Source organism: Trachemys scripta, chromosome 2 (genome assembly GCF_013100865.1).
Source record: "Trachemys scripta elegans isolate TJP31775 chromosome 2, CAS_Tse_1.0, whole genome shotgun sequence".
NCBI classification, from domain to species: Eukaryota; Metazoa; Chordata; order Testudines; family Emydidae; genus Trachemys; species Trachemys scripta.
In genome coordinates this window covers 184,050,585-184,071,032 of record NC_048299.1, presented here as the reverse complement: position 1 = coordinate 184,071,032, position 20,448 = coordinate 184,050,585, and the positions used below count along the sequence as shown (strand labels likewise).

Here is a 20,448-nt window from a genome sequence, read left to right as displayed (position 1 = left end):
AGGGCATTAGCCTCTGCAGCCCTCCAAGCTGCCTCAGATGCAGCGGGCTCTATGGCCCGAACTATGGCCTTGGCGATTTCAATGAGGCGGGTGTCCTGATTGCAATTATCGTGCCTTTCGACAGAGGTTCAGCAGTCCATGGTCTAGCGCTGTTTTCTGAGCAGACAGACAGCAAATTGCATGGCCTGAAAGACTCGAGGGCCACTTTGCGCACCCTGGGCCTGTACATGCCGGAGCTGGCAAGGAGGCGGTTTAAGCCACCACAGACCCATAGATTTGGCAGCCAACCTTGGTCAGAGCCCTTCCATAAGAAGGGCAAGGGCTATAAGCACCAGCAAGGGTGTAACCAGCAGGGTGGTAAGCAGGCATTTTGAGTGTGTGCTCAAGGGCGACCTTCCAGCCTGTGTCCTGGATCCTACTCCTTTGTTATTTTCCAACCGCCTATCCCCTTCCTCCCTGCCCGGGCCTCTATAACATTGGACCGGTGGGTCCTCAGTACAGTAGCAGGGGGATATATCCTCCAGTTTATTACTATCCCTCCCCTCCAACTCCACCTCCCCGTCCCTCTTCAGGGACCCTTGTCACGAGCATCTGCTTGCCCAGGAGGAACAAGTCTTCTCTAAGTGGGAGCCGTGGAGGAAGTCCCGCTGCACTTAAGGGGTAGGGGGTTTACTCCTGCTATTTTTTTTTATCTCAAAGGCCAAAGGAGGTCTACGTCTCATCCTCGACCTGCGGAACCTTAACAAGCATCTCAAGAAATTGAAGTTTCATATGATCTCCCTGGCCTCCATCATTCCTTCCCTGGATCCAGGAGACTGGTACACTGCCCTCAATTTGAAAGATGCTTGCTTTCACATATTGATTTCCAATGCTCACAGATGATTCCTACTTTTCATGGTTGGGACTGCCCATTACCAATTTGCGGTGCTCCCGTTTGGCCTGGCAACAACGCCAGTTGTGTTTACCAAATGCATGCCGGTGGTGGTGGCCTACCTCAGATGTCGGGGTATCCAAATTTACATGTACCTCGACGACTGGCTCATCAGGGGCCTGTCCAGGGCCAATGCAGTGTCGAGATGCTTGCAAGCCACTTGTTGAGCGCTGGGCTTGCTGATAAACGACCAAAAATCAATATTAATCCTGGTCTTGTGGATAGTTTATTGGAGCGGTTCTCGACTCTACCCGAGCCAGAGGACAGGTTCTGGGCAATGTCAGATCTAATTGCCAACATCGCTACACGTCTGCTCACCATGGCCTGGGTCTGTCTCAGACTACTGGGTCACATGACAGCATACATGTATGTCGTCCACTGTGCAAGGCTCAGACTGCACCCCCTTCAAATGTGGCTAGGCAACAGTCTATTCCCCATCCAGACACCACCTGGACAAGGTCTTCATGGTCCCACCAAAGTACTCACCTCTCTACAGTGGTGAACTGACCCGAAGTTGGTGCTGGTGCCCTTCGAGAGTCCACAACCCACAGTCTCCCTTATATCGGATGCCTCCTACCTTGGTTGGGGAGCATATCTCAGTACGCTGTGGACTCAAGGGACATGGTTTCGGGAGGAGCTAGTGTTACATATAAATGTCAGGGAGCTCAGGGCCATCTGCCTAGCCTGCGGAGTCTTCCTACCCCAGCTTTCTGGCTAGGTAGGGCAGATGTTGACAGACAACATCACCTTGATGTTCTACATCAACAGGCAAGGGGGAGCGCGCTCATCGGCTCTCTGCCAGGAGGCCCTACGCCTGTGGGACTTCTACATCCAGCATGCGATGCACCTGGAAGCCTTGCATCTTCCTGGTGTCCAAAACACGCTGGCGGATCGCCTCAGCAGGTCCTTCTGTCACCATGAGTGGTCACTCCGCTCGGAGGTAATAGAGGCACTCTTCCGAAAGTGGGGGGCTCCCTGAGTGGACCTGTTCACCACCAGACAGAACAGTAAGTTTCATCAGTTCTGCTCTCTCCGGGGCCTCGGCAGGGGCGCTCTTTCCAATACCTTTCTCCCGTCATGGTCGGGAGACCTGATGTACACATTTCCACTGATTCTGCTTATCGGCAAAGTCCTATTGAAAATCAAGAGGGACAAGGTGTGAGTCGTCATGATTGCTCCAGCGTGGCCTCACCAGCATTGGATCAGCACGCTCATGGAAGTGGCCATGGCAGCCCTGTGGCTACTGGCCAGCCGCCCGGATCTGCTCTCAGATGACCACAGTCGGCTCCTGCACCCAAATCTTACCTCTCTCCACCTCACAGCTTGGATGGTTCATGGCTGAACTAGGAGGAACAGGCCTGTTCTAGTAAGATACAGCAGGCTCTCTTGTAAAGCAGAAAGTCCTTCACCAGAGCGACTTGCATAGTGAAGTGGAAGCACTTCTTCTGCTGGGCATCGGAGTGCAACATCTCCCCAACCCAGTTGTTTCTGAAGTCCATCCTGGATTACCTGCTTCACTTAAAGTACCAGGGCTTTGCCCTCTCTTCGGTCAAGGTGCACCTGGCAGCCATATCGGCCTTCCACCCTCGCGTCCAGGATAAATTGTTCTCGCATGAGATGTGTGACTGGTTTTGCCACAGAGACCCCCTTGAGCTGTGTTGCAGTCGACACATCCACGAACTCCTACCCGCCTCTGGTGGTACTGCTTGGGAATCACCTATAAAGGAATGGAAATGAGCAAGCACTCGAAGAAGAAAAGACAGTTAGTTATCTTTTCATTACTGGTGTTCTTCAAGATGTGTTGCTCATGTCCATTCTATGACCTACCCTCCTTCCCCACTGTTGGGAGTTTCTGGCAAGAAGGAACTGAGGGTGGGGGGAGCCGGCAGCCCCCCTTATACTGGTGCATACGCATGCCACTCCAGAGGGCACCAGAGCCAGTCCCCTACAGATGCCACTGGGGGGAAAAAATTCCGGCACTGGTGCATGTGGCAAGCACACCCACCTACAATGGAATGGACATGAGAAACGCATCTCGAAGAACACCAGTTACAAAAAGGTAACTGTCTTTTCTGTCTTGGACACATTCAAAAATGTGTTTGCCAGTTGGCCTACCTCTGAGACTCACCTGACATAAAACACCTTCACAATTGTGCTCCTCTGTAATGTGTCATTGCTCAGTGGTATCTTTCTGAAAAGCTTACTTTCTGGTTCTACGACCAGAACAATTTTCTTCAGGAGTTCTCCACCGCTGAATAGTTTCCATGCTTTCCCCAAAAGTAGTGCAACTTTAAAAGTAGCCACCCAAATCTGATCCACTTTATTCAAAAAATCTCTGAGCCGCTGCTGTTGTATTTTGAACTCAGGGTTTGCATCATGTAACAGTTTGCACCTCGTGGTAATTCTGTTTCAAGTACCCGTGGTATAGTGACGTTGCATTGCATAAATTTTGATTTGATGAATTTCTCTCTTACAAACAGCACACAATGCAGCTTGCTCAGAAACTGAATCAGACAACTTCAGAATGACAATAAACTGCTTTTAAACCCGTCTTGAAATGTTGGTTTTTCTTCCTTCCATGTTTTGCTTTTCTTAGCAGGAGGTGGGACCATCTCTATATCACATTCAGGGTCACATTCTAGTGCTAATTTTTTGAAAAACTTTCTGATATCCATTCGTGTCTTTAAGTCTTTTGCCTTCTGCCACAAACAATCTCAGCCTACTCAAACACCACACAGTGACCTTGCTGATGATGACATTGACCAATAGCTGCTTACGGAACTACAGTAGTGGGAGATGTAAACACAGTATGAAAACATTTTGTGACTTGAAAGAAAACCACACCTATGTAATTCAGCTCTGGCTGAACTGTAGTAATATGTAGAAGGGGATGCGTATGCATTATGATTTATGGAGTTTACAAGGCAACTTTAAAACTTTACATCTCCACAATTGTTGGGGCACTCGGGTACATAGGTGTATTTTGACTTCTATATTTGGGGGGAGCAGGGCGATGTGGATTTAACCAGGACTGAACAGGGCCTTATGGGTGGGTGATGTGGGCAACCGCACACAGTGTTGTGGTGTGGGGAGCACCAGGGTCAAGAAGCAAGGAGTGGGCTAGGCCTGGGGTTTGAGGCCTCGGAAGGGAGCTCAGGACAATGGGGAAAAGGCAGCAGGTCACATGGGTGATGGGGTGATAGGTGGGGAGCCCGGAGAGGCAGCAGGAACTAGGGATGATGGGGGCAGTGCTTAATTTGTAACGAAAGAAGTGTCAGGGCTCAAGCTGGGCAGCCAGAGAGTGGCGGCTGCTGGTGGGTGTCCAACTCTGAAGGCAGGGTGGCATTAAGGTGCTAAGTGTGCTGTGAAAAGTGATATTTGTATCTTTGTTAATGTCACTTTTCACAGCAAGTCCTGTGGATGGAGAGTTGCGGGGGCGCTGCCGCGTGATTGGGGCTGATGATCGGCACTTTGGGCCAGCACCCGCAGGAGCCCAAGGTTGGTGCCCGCTGCTGTGTTGACAGGGCTGGGGATCAGTGTCAACTCCCACGTATCCAGGGGTCGGCACCTGGGCTCCTCACCTGCTGCTGCATGGCTGGAGCTAGGGGTTGGCATCCAGGGCCAGTATCCGTTGTTGTATGGGCAGGGCTGGGGGTTGGCGCCCCCACCACGTGTCCAGGGGTCAGCATCCAGGGCCACTGCTTGGTGTCCGTGGAGTCTGCTGCAGTGCGACTGGGGCTTAGTGTCGGCATCCAGGACGAGTACCCGCTGAAGCCAGCTGCCGTGCGATTGGGGCTCCGTGTCTAGCACAGGGGATCAGCACCCTATGCCATGTGGCTCGGGGTTGGCACTTGGGGCCTGCCTTTGGATCTGCACCTGCTGCTGCATGACCGAGGCTGGGGGTTGGTGTCCAGGGCCAGCACCCACTGGAACCTGACGCCGCGCAGTCAGGACTGGGGGTGGGCACCCAGCTTCAGCACCTGCTGGAGTCTGCAGTTGGTGCTGGAGATATGCACCCAGGGATCGGTGCCCAGAGCCCGCGCCCACTAGAGCCCAGAGTCAGCAACTGGGGCCAGCAGCCAGGGCTGGGGGTCGGCACTTGGGGTTCGCAGCTGCTGTCACATGGCCAGGGTTAGGGGTCAGTGTTGGCGCCTGGGGGTTGGCGCCTGGGGGTTGGCACCTGGGGTTGGTGATTGGGGTCTGTGCCTGCTGCCGCACTGTGCCTGCTGCCCACCTCCGCTCTACCCGGTGCTTGCTCCGTCAGCGTTGTATGTCCTACCTGTCTCCAGAGGCGGTGCAGGGCAGAGCATCCAGGAGCAATAGGGAGGGGGCGGGGGAAGCTGATGCTTTGCCGCTCCCCTCCCACCCCCTATCACCGCCCAGGAGGCTGTCATGGCCACAGGGAAAGCCCCTGGTGACCGCATGTCTATACCTGAGGAATTTATACTTTCTAAAACTGTATATTTGGAAAATATCTCTGTATGTTTACTCACAGAATTGTTTTAGCTGCTTTACTGGCATAATCTTACTAGATCATAGCAAAACAAAAAATACTACTAATTATATCAAAGCTGTGAATGCTGCTTGTACTAAACTGAGGTTGTCAAATACTCCCTATGTAACTTCACAAAATCTGGAAAACTTTGAGGACACGTGATTTAAAATACATACATTCAAGAATAGGAGTACACTTGCACTGCCGTTTTCCTTCGTTTAAACAAGAATGACTTACATCAGTAGAGTTCAAATAAAAGGCCATAATAACTGTCAGTATAGCACAACCTGAAAAATACCATTTCTTTGTTTAAATAGATGTGACTATTGCAACAAGGGTTTTAAGAAATCCAGCCATTTGAAGCAGCATGTACGATCACATACTGGTGAGAAACCTTATAAATGCCAGCTGTGTGGCCGTGGATTTGTTTCCTCAGGAGTTCTTAAATCCCATGAGAAGACTCACACAGGTAATGGAGTACCTTTTTAATATTGTGTTTATTCATGGTGTACACAAAAGCCTCACTTATGAAAATATGTATTTGTTTATATGACTTCCGTTTTGGAAGCTGCTGTTGTCTCTTAATGTTCTCTATGTGCAGGTGAGTCAGACAAGTACAATACTTTTTTTTTTTTTTTTTCTGTTACTTTAAGGAGTTAAAGCATTCAGCTGTAGCATTTGCAATACAGCTTTCACTACCAATGGCAGCCTTACCAGGCACATGGCAACTCATATGAGCATGAAGCCTTACAAGTGCCCATTCTGTGATGAAAGCTTCCGAACAACAGTTCATTGCAAAAAGCACATGAAAAAACACCAGACGGTCTCCTCTGCAGTAGCAGCAACTGGAGAGGCCGGAGGAGGAGGTGAACAATTTTTTGGTTGTTTGTTTTTTGTTAACTGTAATAGACCTTGACTGCAAACCAGGCAAAAATGATTATCAACAAATTGCATTCATGTGATATTAGCGCTATAATTTATGCCCTCTTGTTTTAAGATGCAAGACTATGCCCAATAAGCCAGTAAAATTGCTCCTTTACATTAACTAGTAGAGGAAACAGAACACACTTATGAATAGGTCTGACACATTCAACCCAGCAATAGTTTACAATACATCTATATGTGGTATTCCATCCCAATGTAATTAATGGTCTTTGCATCTTACAGTAATTTATTAAAAATTGTTTCATGGGGCAGATATCAAGTGACTTGTAAGAATATTTTTCATATTTCTGCTTTGACTAAGATCTTCCTTTCACATTCTGTCAACCTGCTCTTTTTCTGGCTCCAATCTCTAGCTAAAAAAAGGGCTATCTTCATTCATATCCTATAAGCAGCAAAAAAACTCACTTTTTATTGGAAATGTGAGTGGGCACTTCCATGAATTCAAGATCCCACAAGAGTGGATTTTTTGGAGTCTTTCAGTATTTTCTACAGAATTTTAAAGTGCAGTTTTACTCTAAAAAAGTGACTTGTAAAAATGGCATTGAGCATTCCATACTATCTAAATTGAATTCCTTTTTTTAAGTATAAATAAAGAAATGATTTTCTGCAGAACACCAGGCCTGCATACTCAGCTTGAAATCTGAAAGTCATGTAGGGTTCTTTCTAGCTCCTAATTCACTAACTATAAAGATTCTGTATTTGAGACTTAATTAACAATTTTTTCTATGTGGGTAGAGTTAGAATCCAGTGTACTCTCTCCCATAGCCGTGTTTTCCGGACTAGGCAGTTTCCCATTGGAAATATAGCTGTGTTATAGTGGAGTTAAGGTTGAGAAAACCGATCTGTAATTTGGTGTAAAATACATTATCAAGATGTTGTAATTTATCATAAAAACAAGCATTATAAAACCAGGAAATTTAGCTTTAAGGTTAAACTTAAAGGAAACCCAAACTTGCACAGTTAAGACACCAAACAGCCTTAGCTCTGCCATGTAGACACATCCTACAATAACTATATGATTTTGATTAAGGCATGTTAGTGTTCATAATTTCAGGTTAGATTCAACTGATTTTCTGTGTGGTTTTTAAATAGTTGTTTGTGTGGAAGAAGATGATGAAAATTGTGAAAGAACTGCTTCCAGAAAGTCTCGGCCTGGTGTCATCACTTTCACAGAGGAAGAAACAGCAGAACTGGCAAAAATTAGACCTCGAGAAAGTGCCACAGTCTCAGAAAAAGTTCTTGTCCAGTCTGCTGCGGAAAAGGACAGAATTAGTGAAATCAAAGATAAGCATGCAGAACTGGAAGCGGAGCCCAAATATGCCAATTGTTGTACTTATTGTCCCAAAAGCTTTAAAAAACCCAGCGATTTAGTCAGGTAAGGCGAAGCAGAGGGTCATGCTTTTGGGTGTACTAAGTTCTTTACTGGACATTTAACAGTATTAGCTTTTCATCAGACTTTTTATAGCCAAGTTCACTTTTGTTTATTTCACTATGCGTTATGGGGATTAACTAGCAGTTATATAGCAATTTTTCATTTCCAAAGTGATTTACAGACACACATTGGTCTCCGTAATGTTTCCTTGCTATTTCATTCTCTAGAATTGACTACAGTTGCTCTCTTCTCCATTTCCCTGAATTAAGTTAGTAATTTAAAATCTTACAATGAATAATTGTATGCAGGTGTTTGGTAACATTGTGGGATTTTATTGCAGTTAAATTTTGGTATATGATATGAAAAATCTATTTGGAGAATGAAAAAGAATTGCAAAAAAAATCCCCCCTCCCCAGCAGAACACCCTCTTTCCAAGAGCTCTGAGTATGTAGTATAACCATACATTTAAGTTTAAGTACTTCAGAACTTAAAACTTTAAAGATCTATAATAGATACAAAGTGATTGGTATGGAAATTAATATGTTTGTTTAAAAAAGCTAACTGACACACACATTCATGAAAACATGTTTTTGTCTAGGCATGTTCGTATCCACACTGGGGAGAAACCATATAAATGTGATGAATGTGGAAAGAGTTTTACTGTGAAGTCTACTCTGGATTGCCATGTAAAAACGCACACAGGTCAGTAGGAGTTTGAACTTGTGTACTTGCAGCCCCATTAGCTATCTTCTTAATGGGCTCTTTTGTCTGTAGGTATTGGAGGATATGGTATATGTCACTATTAAAAGCACAATGTTAACATTAGATAACACTTTCGAGTCCATAATATCTTTTGTAGTGGTCGCTGATAAAACCTATTGTTATAACATTATATGTATCAAAAGGTTTATGATAAGCTGTGTCAGGGAAATATAGCCATGCTTTGCACATATGTTTTACTTTCATACCTGCTGGAATAGTCGAACACTTTGGGCTGGTCTTCACTACGGGAGATTGATGCTGCTGCAGTCAATGAAGCAGGGATCGATTTTAGTGGGTCTAGTGAAGATCCACTAAATCAACCGTAAAGCACTCTCCGGTCGACCCTAGTACTCCAGTTCCCCGAGAAGATTAAGGTAAATCGACGGGAGAGCATCTCCCATCAATGCAGCGCAGTGAAGACATCAGGGAAAGTTGGCCTAAGCTACGTTGACTCCAGCTACGTTACTCACACAGCTAAAGTAGCGTAACTTAGGTCGACTTACCCTGATAGTGAAGACAAGCCCTTAGTGATGCTCTGGGTAGGAAGGGCAGGGTTTGGGGATTATATACAAATAGAAAAGTTTTCTTGATACAACTCATGGGCCAAAAGGTACTTTTTCTTGTCTGATGAGTTTAAAAATGAAACCGACCTAAATATCTTGGAACACTAAGTAGAAAGTGTTTGGGCCATTTTTCTGCAGAAGGAGTTTGGGCTGGCATTGATAGTCTTTTTCTAAATTGTTATAATAATTGCAGTGTGTTACCATGACTAGTGTCAGTAGATTGTAAATACCTGAACTAATAGACTTGTACCATAATATATGTATGAATTAACTAAACTTTTTCTGAGTATCTTTTTGTATTAGTTTGTTATGGCTGAACTTGTACAACTTATTGATGCAGCCACTTCTGAAGTAATTTATTACTCCTGGAAGTAATGGTTTCAGAATCAGTATGTTGTGTAATAATGCTCTTTCTGACCATGTAAGAAAGTGACCCAAGTGGTTTATAATGCCATAACCTAAGATTATATTGCTTTCTGAAGATCCCTTTCATTCCAAGGGAGTGGTATTTTTTCCCCCACTAACAAACTCCAGACAGTATCTGTGTTTGATTAATGTTATCCTAAACTTGTTTCACTGAACAAAAGTGACAACCTCCTTGTTGGGGATATACAATCCTGCCCTAAATAATCTGTGGAAGTCTGAGCTGCTATTTGAGAATTTAATAAACAGTCCTGTGATATCAGTTAAAGCTACATCTTGACTAATAATAATTCTAGGCTGACCAGGCTTCCACAGCCTCGGTATTCAGTTGTAAAGAGTTGTGTATTGGGCCAACCACAGAGTGTCTGGGAGCAGGTTAGTCTTGCCGTAAAGAACTGAGTTTAACTTGTTCAGGAGGTAGTTTGAGAGTTTGTCAGAGGAAATGGCCAAATAGTAGTCATGGTTCACTCATCACCCACTTGACTGGCTGAAATCCTTCCTTCAGTCGGTTTTAGAGAGGTCTGAAATGTTGTTCTTCTGTGGTATGGGTGTCTGTATATAGTATGCTGCCTGCAGTTTTTGTTTGGATAGGAAAGAACAAATATTGTAAAGTATGGGAGTTTCAGTTAGTACCTTATTTGAGCAACAGTGTGCCAGAAGCATGCTGCTGCTACTTCGACTAATTGCACATGTCCATTCCACTATACATGAATGTGTGCACAGTTATCACAGATTTTTTTTTCCCCTCCGCAGTACCTGTCAAGACAGCTAGTATGCCCTCTGCTGCCACCTGCCACTGCATACAGGCATAAGGTGTGGAGCTGCCCTGGCCCCCCTCAGTTCCTTCTTACCACCCATAATGGTTGTTGGCCTGATTCTAGCCTTGCTACTGCAAGTTCTTCTTCGAATAGTGTCCCTATGGGTGCTCCACTGTAGGTGTGGTAGCGTCCCTGTGCCTGGGATCAGAGATCTTTGGTAGCATTTCCTGTTTCGTGCTGTGAGTGGCATCTATATTGCACTGTGTGGTCCAACCACTTTCAGATCCCTCTCAACTGCCCTTGGTCTTGGACGGTATCCCTAGCAGAGCCCTTCATTTGTCCAAGAACCTTTAGTAATATTAGTGCTTATGTTGCAAGTTTGTAGTTATTGGCTATTTCTTTTATTTTTCTCTCTTCCCTCTACCCTTTATAAACTTTAAAAAAAAAAACGTTTTTTTTCCTTTGCTCTTTCCTCCCTGTCTCCATGAGCGACGATCACTCATGGTGCATATGCTGAGTGAGAGGGGCACTTATCAAAAAAAGTGCACCCATTGCCTCAAATTGAAAGCATGGTCCAGAAAGGACCGTGAATTGAGACTAAAACTTTTACTAATGGAGAGCTCAGTGCGACCAGCCTCAGACCCTGGACCCAATACCTCTCTGTGGTGGTTACCATCAGCATTGTCATCGGCTAACCCCGGCTCACTGCTTACTACTAAAAGACAATTTAAACTCTCCCACCCAGATGAGAAGAAATGGGCCCAGAGCTCACCCACCAAGGAGCTGCCTCAAAGAAAGGCATCTCCTACAAGATCCGTAGCCTCAATATCTTTGGGGACGAGACCTAGCTCCTATGACCATCCAATCACCTGCAGTACTGGCACTATCGAGAGGTCCAAGGCAGGACCACATAAAGGAATACTGTCACTCGGGACCGAGAAGGACAGTTCAAGGATCTCAAAATTGGCACTGACCACTTCAACTAAACAAATGACTGAGTGCATCAGCACTGTCCAAGCCCTCTGCACCTGTGAAGCACGTGGCATCATCTACTGGTGGTTTGACAGAAAGCATTCCACCTTTGGTGCCAGCAGTATCCACAATCTCTGCACCAATACACAAAACCACCGGTTGCTCCTGCCAGTACTGCAAGAGTTCCGACGTGCTAGAGACCTGATAGTTGCTGCTCCTCCAAATTGAGCTCTCCATTGTTCATGCCTCTCCTCTGGAGACCCAATGCATACCACATCGTTCTCCATCAGCACTAAGCACGACACCACCCTTCTCTAGTGAGGAGGAATACTCCATTGCTCCTTGCACCCTACCATCGTATCAAGAGGCTCCACAAAAAGAATCATACTACCACCCTCGATACCCACCCAGTGACCAGAATTGAACCAGGTCCCTGGTATGGACCCCCATTGATGCAACCCCATATGCTAATTCCCACAGATTGGCCCTATTCGGACCCTTGGGCCACGTATAGGTCACTCTTTCCCAAACTGCCAACAGATCAAACATAGGCGCAAATACATTGTCCATCCTCATCAGTCTCTAGGCCTTCTGACCCAGATTTGTTAGAAGAGCACGAGGAAAAAATGGAGGAAGATGTTACACCACCAGCGAACATTACTTTATCCCCTGACGAGGCCATCATGTCACCACCTCCAACATTGGCTGATGATTTTAAACATTTTCAAGAACTGTTCCACAGCATTGCAGACTCTCTCCAAATCCCACTGGAGGAAGTTAGACAGCAACAACACAAGTTGCTCATCATCTTACAGAATTCCACATCGGCAAAAATTGCATAGTTGGACCCAGCCAAGGTAATCTGGTAGACCCCAGCATCAATACCACCTGACTATAAGCGAGCGGACAAAACGTACTATTTCCCCACAATGGACATGGAATTCCTATTCTCCCATCTTACTCCCAACTCCCTTGTGATCAATGTGGTGTCATGAGAGAGGACGGCAACACCACGCCAGGGCAATCGTATCTCACAGGGACTGGAAGAGACTAGATCTCTTCAGTCGCAAGGCATATTCCTCAGCTATGCTCCAGTTTTGCATTGTTAATTATGAAGCAGTTCTAGCCAAATATAATCATATGAACTATTCAGAATTCACTGAATTCAGTTAACGTTTCCCAGAGGACAAAAAAGACCAGTCTGATCCAGCGAGACATCTGTGGTAATGACAATGGTGACAAATCATCTCCAACAAGTGTGTGTTGGAAATCGTCAGCAATGGCTATTCAGTCCTATTCCTCGCTCTTTTCCCCCCCACCCCATCCCTCTTCAGGGACCCTTCTCATGAACAGCTTCTGCAAGAAGACACAAACCACTTTCTGAGACTGGGAGCTGTAGAACTGGTCCCATTCCAACACAGAAGGAAAGGTTTTTATTCCCACTATTTTCTAATCCACAAGAAATCTGGCAGATGGAGACCTATTTTAGATTTGAGGAACCTCAACAAATTTGTCAAACTACATGATTCAATATGGTGATGTTATCAACAATAATTCCAGCACTGGGACTAGCTCTTGGCCCTCGACCTAAATAAAATAATAATAATATAATAATTTAAGATGTACATACTTCCATATCACCGTACACCCTTCCCACAGATGGTTCCTTAGATTTGTCCAGGGTCTGACCATTACCACTACCTTTTGACCTCTCAATAGTGCCCAGCGTATTTTCCAAAGTTCTCGGAGTGATGGCGGTGCATCTCTGAAAACAAGGGATTATAATATTCCCATATTTAGATGACTGCCTCATCAAGGCTCTGTCCAGAGTCGTTGTGTTCCAAGCCATAAGAACAACAATGGATCTTTTCTTGAAACTCGCCCACTAGGTAAACATGCAAAAAACGACAGACATCAGTTCAACCTCTGAATTTTATTTGGGCCCAAACTGGATACGATAAAGGCCAGAGCCTTCCTCCCAGCTCACAGATTTTCCACGATAATCATTCTCATCTCTACTGTGAGAACCAGCCCACAGGTCTCCACCAGAACTTGTCTACAGTTGCTCGGTCATATGGAAGCAGCCACATTCATGGTAAAACACACCAGATTACGCATACACTGCCTGCAGGGATGACTACAAACAGTGTACATACCCCACAGACACAGCCTGCACAAACCTCTCTCATTACCACTCAAAGTCAAAGACTTATTAGACTGGTGGATGCAACCCTGAAATGTCTGCATGGGAGTTCCTTTCCTCCAACCACCACTGTCCTTGATCCTGATGACCAACACCTCCCTATTTGGTTGGGGAGCACATCTACAGACCTACACAGTACAGGGCATGTGGTCCCCCTCAGAATCCGGATTGCACATCAACTTCTAGAATTACGTGCAGTCCACAATGCATGCTTACACTTTCTACCAGTTATCAGATGGCCATAAGAAAAGAGATGGACAACATCGCCTGCATGTTTTATATTAGCTGATGGGGGAAGTGAGGTCCCAATCTCTGTGCACAGAAGCGCTAAAATTGTGGAGCTGGTATCTAACATGGCATCAACGTCTCTGCCACATATCAACCTGGATACCAGAACACGACAGCAGATTCACTGAACAGGAGATTCTCACAAGAGGGAGTTAGACACAAGAGCCCTACAACACATATTGAACCACTGGGGATTCCCGAACATAGATTTGTTCTGCAAACGCTGAATGCCTACTATTCTGTTCAAGAACGGGTCTCGTTCACCAGTTTCTGGGAGACGCCTTCCCCTTTACATGGGATACACCTCTCCTCTACATCTTTCCACTCCTTCCCCTACAGTTCAAAGTGCTTCACCAGGTACAAGTGGAATGGGCCAGAGTCATTCTCATAGCTCCAACATGGCCACGATATATATAGTATCCTTATCGCATGCCCATGGCAATCTGTCCACCAATCACCATGCAGTTGACTCCAAACTTCTTGCAGGATGAAGGCCAAATTCTCCATTTGAATCTAGAATTTTTCCATCTGAAGGCATGGTTCCTTCATGGTTCCAGGATCTGGACATAATCTGTTGAGAGGATGTAAAGGAGATTCTTTTAAAAGGCAGACATACAACTCCTCATTATACTTACCTACATAAATGGAAAAGATTCTAGACTTGGTGTGAGACCAAACATATCTCAGCTTTTTTGAAATGTCCAATATCTTTTTAACAATACTGCAAATTGAACTTCCTTTTCATATTTGTTTAGAACTCTGACTGTTTACATTGTTATACAGTACTGGTAATTTGATTATTTCTTCTTTTGCTCTCTCTTTTGTTGTCCAGGTCAGAAGCTCTTCAGTTGTCATGTATGCAGTAATTCTTTTTCTACCAAAGGCAGTCTAAAAGTGCATATGCGTCTGCATACAGGAGCAAAGCCATTTAAGTGTCCACACTGTGACTTACGGTTTCGTACTTCAGGACGCAGAAAAACGCACATACAGTGTCACTATAAACCAGAAACCAAGAGGGTCAGGAAGCCTGTTACCCGTACATCTGCTGAGGGATTACAACCAGTGAATCTTCTTAATTCTTCCACGACAGACCCCAATGTTTTTATCATGAATAACTCTGTTCTGACAGGTCAATTTGATCAAAATTTGCTTCAGCAAGGACTTGTGAGCCAGGCGATCCTTCCTGCTTCTATGTCAGGTAAAAATTAATACTTTCATTTGGGTTTAGTTAGCCAAAATACTAAGCTCTGATTTCTGTTAGAGAAAGTTTACAGACATATGCCAAATTGTAGTTCTTATTCAGATAAGACTTCCACTGAAGCCATTATTTGACTCTTCCTCATAAAGTGGTGCTTTCAGGGGTGAAGATAGCATGTAGTCTGTCTATTAAGGATTCATTATTCTCAGGAGAGTAGAGAAAATATTCAAGTTATGATTTAAAAAAACAAAAGCTGTTCATGTTGTTGTGATATTGCAGTAGTGCTGTACACAAAGATGAGGACAATACAGATGAAATAGCAGCCTTAATTAGAGATTCCACATTCCGGTTTATTTTAATTAAATTCTGTTGCTCTTTCCTGTAAAATAAGAGAAAATGTTTTATGTACACCGTTCATTTTAAAAAATATTTTTTAACCTTAAGCGTTAGGTTATAAAGAAAGGAAAATTCATTTACGGATATGAAGAAAGCATTTAAAATACAGAACTTGAAAATGCACAGATCCCTCCCTACAGTTAATTGTTCAAAGCAAAAATTAACAAAAATATTACAGTGAGCAATGCAGAAGAAATTAACATAAGTATAGGATAACATTTTCATAAGCAACTTAGACACTTAGGAGACTAAGTCTTCGTGAAAATAAATGATGTTAGCGTCCTAAGCATTTTTGAAAATGAGACTTAGGAATCTAAGGCAATTTTGAAAATGTTGTCAATTAAACCTTCTTTATAGGCAAGGATTTATCACAAATTTACTTCTATTTTCTTAAATGCTTACATATCCATCGAGTTGTAACCACCATCGTTCTAGCCTGTCTGGTTGGATCTTAGCCTGTTACATAGAACTTGGTGAAACTGACTGGTTTCAGTTCACACAATATTGGTAAACATTAATTGGCAGGTTCAATTTGTGGGAGTTTTACATCCTTTTGAGTTTTGCTTGAGTGGAAGGAGGGGCCTTCAGAATATTCATATACCTCAGAATGGGGTAATGAACCTTTTAAGCCTGTCGTTCTTAAACTTTTGTACTGGTGACCCCTTTCACATAGCAAGCCTCTGAGTGCGACCCCCCCCATTCTAAATTAAAAACACTTTTTTATATATTTAACACCATTATAAATGCTGGATGCAAAGCAGGGTTTGGGGTGGAGGCTGACAGCTCACGACCCCCCCCCCATGAAATAACCTCACGACCCCCTGGTGCTGCAGGTTGCCCAGTACTCCACAGGTATTTCCTGTAGATATAGTGGGAGCAAATTTATCTTTCTGGCAGCACAATGATTGAAAATAGGGAAAGCAGGACAGATGGCAGTCCATCTGGCTGTTAAAATGGTTCTTATGTGACTTGTGAAAGGACATTTTTTATGTATTGTATAGTTTTTAAAGGATATATCCAGTATTGAATGGAATAGCCTTCTAAATTATAACAGTTTAACACAGGTCAGATTTGAAGTCTTTACATGTATTTAAATTCTACCCACACAAGCATTTATTGGGACATAGGTGGAACTTTGAACTACAGTGTTGCTGTACTCTGGGTAAACTTCATATGTGCATGCATATTCAAACTTAATGGTACAATTATTAGCGAATGTGTGTTTTACATTCAGAGAGGGTGTACGTTCAAAAAGTGAAAATATTGAAATATTTGAACCTTTGTGTCTAGAAATCCAAAGTCATTCTGAAACTATTCTACTTTATGAAAGAAGCTGGTCACTGCTTAAATACTTTGATTTTTTCCCTCTAAATGCATTATGCACATTTGTTTTAAATTTAAAAAATGGAGCACTGACTACTTGAATCTAATTTATTTTTCTTGGTTCACAGAATTGCAAATGCTTAGATATTTCAGAATGATTTCATTAAAAAAAACACTGGATAAAAAGGAGACCAGTAATGATAAAGAAAAAATTATAATATGACTGTTTTCTTTGGTAGCTGGAGGTGACTTAACTGTGTCCTTGACAGATGGTAGCTTGGCCACCCTTGAAGGCATACAGTTACAGCTTGCTACTAATCTGGTTGGACAGAACGTTCAAATTTCTGGAATAGATGCTGCCAGTATTAACAACATCACATTACAGGTAGGTTACTGTTAATTTCTATTAATAAGAGTGGATGGAGTGTTGTGTGTAGACTACCTGTGCCCTGGCAGAGCCCTGTTGACTTCACTGCACTGTATAGGGTGTAATGAATCCATGTTGTACAGTATTAAAAATATTTTGTTTGTATATATGAGTGTGTGTTGAAAATAAAACTTAGGGTTTCTGGTTTTCAGTGGCCTTTTTTTCTGAACATTTTATACAAATTATAACTTGCTTTTTATCCGTTAAAAACATTGTTTTTTCCAAAGCATTTTAGTTCAAATTTTCCTCCTGTTTACAGTCTTTCACGGAATGCTCTCCCTCTTAATGCAGGAAAACTGCATTATATCAGCACCCTCCATCTCTAGATTTGTTATTTAATTTTTTGACAAAGTTGTGAACATAATCCAGCAGAAATGTTTGCTTAAAAAAAGGAAGAGAAAATTCTTGTGTTCAGCCACTTTTCAGTGCTTACTCTGAACGCACTGTGGGGAAAAATGGACTTGGTGTAGTTTTATTGGTTTTAAACATACAACAAGAACTCCCATATGTAAATGTGAATTACATATACTTAAATACAGTGTGTATATAAATAAACTAGGGCTGTCGATTAATCGCAGGTAACTCACGTGATTAACCCCCCAAAAAATCGCACTGTTAAACAATAGAATATCAATTGAAATGTATTAAATATTTTGGATGTTTTTCTACATTTTCAAATATATTGATTTCAGTTACAACACAGACTATAAAGTGTACAGAGCTCACTTTATATGATTTTTTTATTACAAATATTTCCACTCTAAAAATAATAAACAAAATAAATAGTATTTTTCAGTTCACCTCAGACAAGTACTGTAGAGCAATCTCTTTATCGTGAAAGTAACTTATAAATGTAGCTGTTTTTGGTTACATAACTGCACTCAAAAACAAAACAATGTAAAACTTCAGAGCCTACAAGTCCACTCAATCCTACTTCTTGTTCAACCGATCGCTAAGACAAACAAGTTTGTTTATATTTACGGGAGATACTGCAGCCTGCTTCTTATTTACATTGTCACCTAAAAGTGAGAACGGACATTCGCATGGCACTTTTGTAGCCAGCATTGCAAGGTATTTACGTGCCAGATATGCTAAACATTTGTATGCCTCTTCATGTTCGGCCACTATTCCAGAGGACATGCTTTCATGCTGATGATGTTCGTTAAAAAATAATGCATTAAATTAAATTTATGACTGAACTCCTTGGGTGAGAATTGTATGTCTACTCTTCTGTTGTACTCGCATTCTACCATATATTTCATGTTATAGCAGTCTCAGATGACACACCACATGTTCGTTTTAAGAACACTTTCAAAGAAGGTACATCAATGTGAGATTTCTAAAAATATCTAGAGAACTCGACCCAAGGTTTAAGAATCTGAAGTGCCGTCCAAAATCTGAGAGGGACGAGGTGTGGAGAAGTCTTAAGAGCAACACTCAGATGCTGAATCTTCTTGTGGTGGCATCTGGCTCAGGTGATGAAAATGAACATTCTCAGTCCGCACTGCTTTGGATCGTTATCGAGTGGAACCCATGGTCAGCATGGATGCATGTCCTCTGGAATGGTGGTTGAACCATGAAGTGACATATGAATCCTTAGCGCATCTGGCACATAAATATCTTGTGACACCAGCTACAACAGTGCCATGTGAACCCCTGTTCTCACTTTCAGGTGACACTGTAAACAAGAAGCGGGCAGCATTATCTCCTGCAAATTGTAACCAAACTTGTTTGTCTGAGCGAATGGTTGAAGTAGGACTGAGTGGGCTCGTAGGCTCTAAAGTTTTACATTGTTTTATTTTTGAAAGCAGTTTTTTTTGTACATAATTCTACATTTGTAGGTTCAACTTTCGTGATAAAGAGATTGCACTACAGTACTTGTCTTAGGTGAATTGAAAAATACTATCTCTTTTTACAGTACAAATATTTATAATAAATAAATATAAAGTGAGCATGGTACACTTTGTAGTCTGTGTTGTAATTGAAAGCAATATATTGAAAATGTAGAAAACATCCAAAAGTATTTAAATAAATGATATTCTATTATTGTTTAACAGCGCAATTAATCTTTTTAATCACACGATTAATTGCGATTAATCTTTAATCGCTTGACAGCCCTAAAATAAATAAATTTATTATTTATTTATTATATATATATAAAAAGTAAATTTTGAAAGTTATCTAAGATACCAATTTATAAAGCTTGAGGGTGGATGTAGGTAATTTAATAAAACACAAAAGTAAGTATATAACTCTAGCAAGGGTGGAAAAATAAGTTATTCCCACTGTCAGTCCACCCTTTTCCTCTACTCTCTTTCACCTTCTCTGTCAAAGGACTGAGGAAAGTGACCTGAAGGCAATACAGAGGAAATACCGAGTTCTAACAAGAAGAACATCCTGCAACTAGTCTCCTCATGTTTTAATCTAATGATTGTTACAGTTGCTCAGATTTGCTGATCTCAATTGCTGTGGCAGACCTGGAGAAAGAGGCACTCTCTTAGCCAGGGCCCAAACCATTTATGACTTCAGTAGTTCATAGGCAACTCTTTGAATTGCATTAAAAACAAATAGGAAGCCAAGGTAATTGCTGCGGAACTGGTGTTACATTTTTTTAATTCTATTTCATTGCTTAACAAGTTGTCAGCTGCATTCTGCACCTGATTTCATAAGCGACCTGTAAGTATGGCAAGGCCCAGATCAAAAGGAAAGGTTCATGTCTAAAAAGGCAGAGGGAATTAAAGGCATTTTAAGGCTGTCACCTGGAATTCAGGTTTTATATTAACTTTTACTTATCCATATCTGACTCTCTTGGTTTTCAGATTGATCCCAGTATTTTACAGCAGACACTACAGCAGAGTAACTTACTTGCCCAGCATCTAACTGGGGATCCTAGTATGGCTCCACAGAACAGCTCCCTCCAGACAACAGATAGCACGGTGCCAGCTAATGTTGTTATCCAGCCCATATCAGGCTTGTCTTTACAGCCAACAGTTACATCTTCAGCTAATATGACAATAGGACCACTGTCTGAGCAAGACTCTGTGTTAACAACTAACAGTAATGGTAAGAAGTCTTAATAGCCCCTTTTTTCTTGCCTTTTATGTTTTTTTGGCCATAATTCTTAAATCATTTATGGATGGAAATCTTCGTATTGGTTAACTTGCTCTTAGCCCTCTGGACTTCATTAAATAAATAAATTTATATTGATATTAAATGCGTTGCTGTTTTAAGTTTGATGATAAAATATACAACTCCATAAAGAGAGTTCTGTTTGTACAACATAAACATCTGGGGCCTGATTTTTAAAAATTTACTCGTATTTTCCAGGCACACTTTGACCTCTAATTTTGTGATTGTATTTGCAAATTAGTTACCTAAATGTTAACAATAGT

The 20,448-nt window shown here is 42.6% G+C and overlaps 1 protein-coding gene across 1 annotated transcript in view; it reads left to right on the top strand.

Moving 5' to 3' along the window:
* ZNF236 (zinc finger protein 236) overlaps positions 1 to 20,448 on the top strand; it is a gene marked incomplete in the record, with an annotated part of 198,678 nt that overhangs the window by 112,658 nt on the left and 65,572 nt on the right. The window contains 7 exon segments of the mRNA XM_034762494.1: positions 5,744 to 5,895; positions 6,080 to 6,292; positions 7,464 to 7,746; positions 8,342 to 8,445; positions 14,545 to 14,910; positions 16,869 to 17,014; positions 19,876 to 20,119. Coding sequence (XP_034618385.1) covers positions 5,744 to 5,895; positions 6,080 to 6,292; positions 7,464 to 7,746; positions 8,342 to 8,445; positions 14,545 to 14,910; positions 16,869 to 17,014; positions 19,876 to 20,119 — 1,508 coding nt within the window.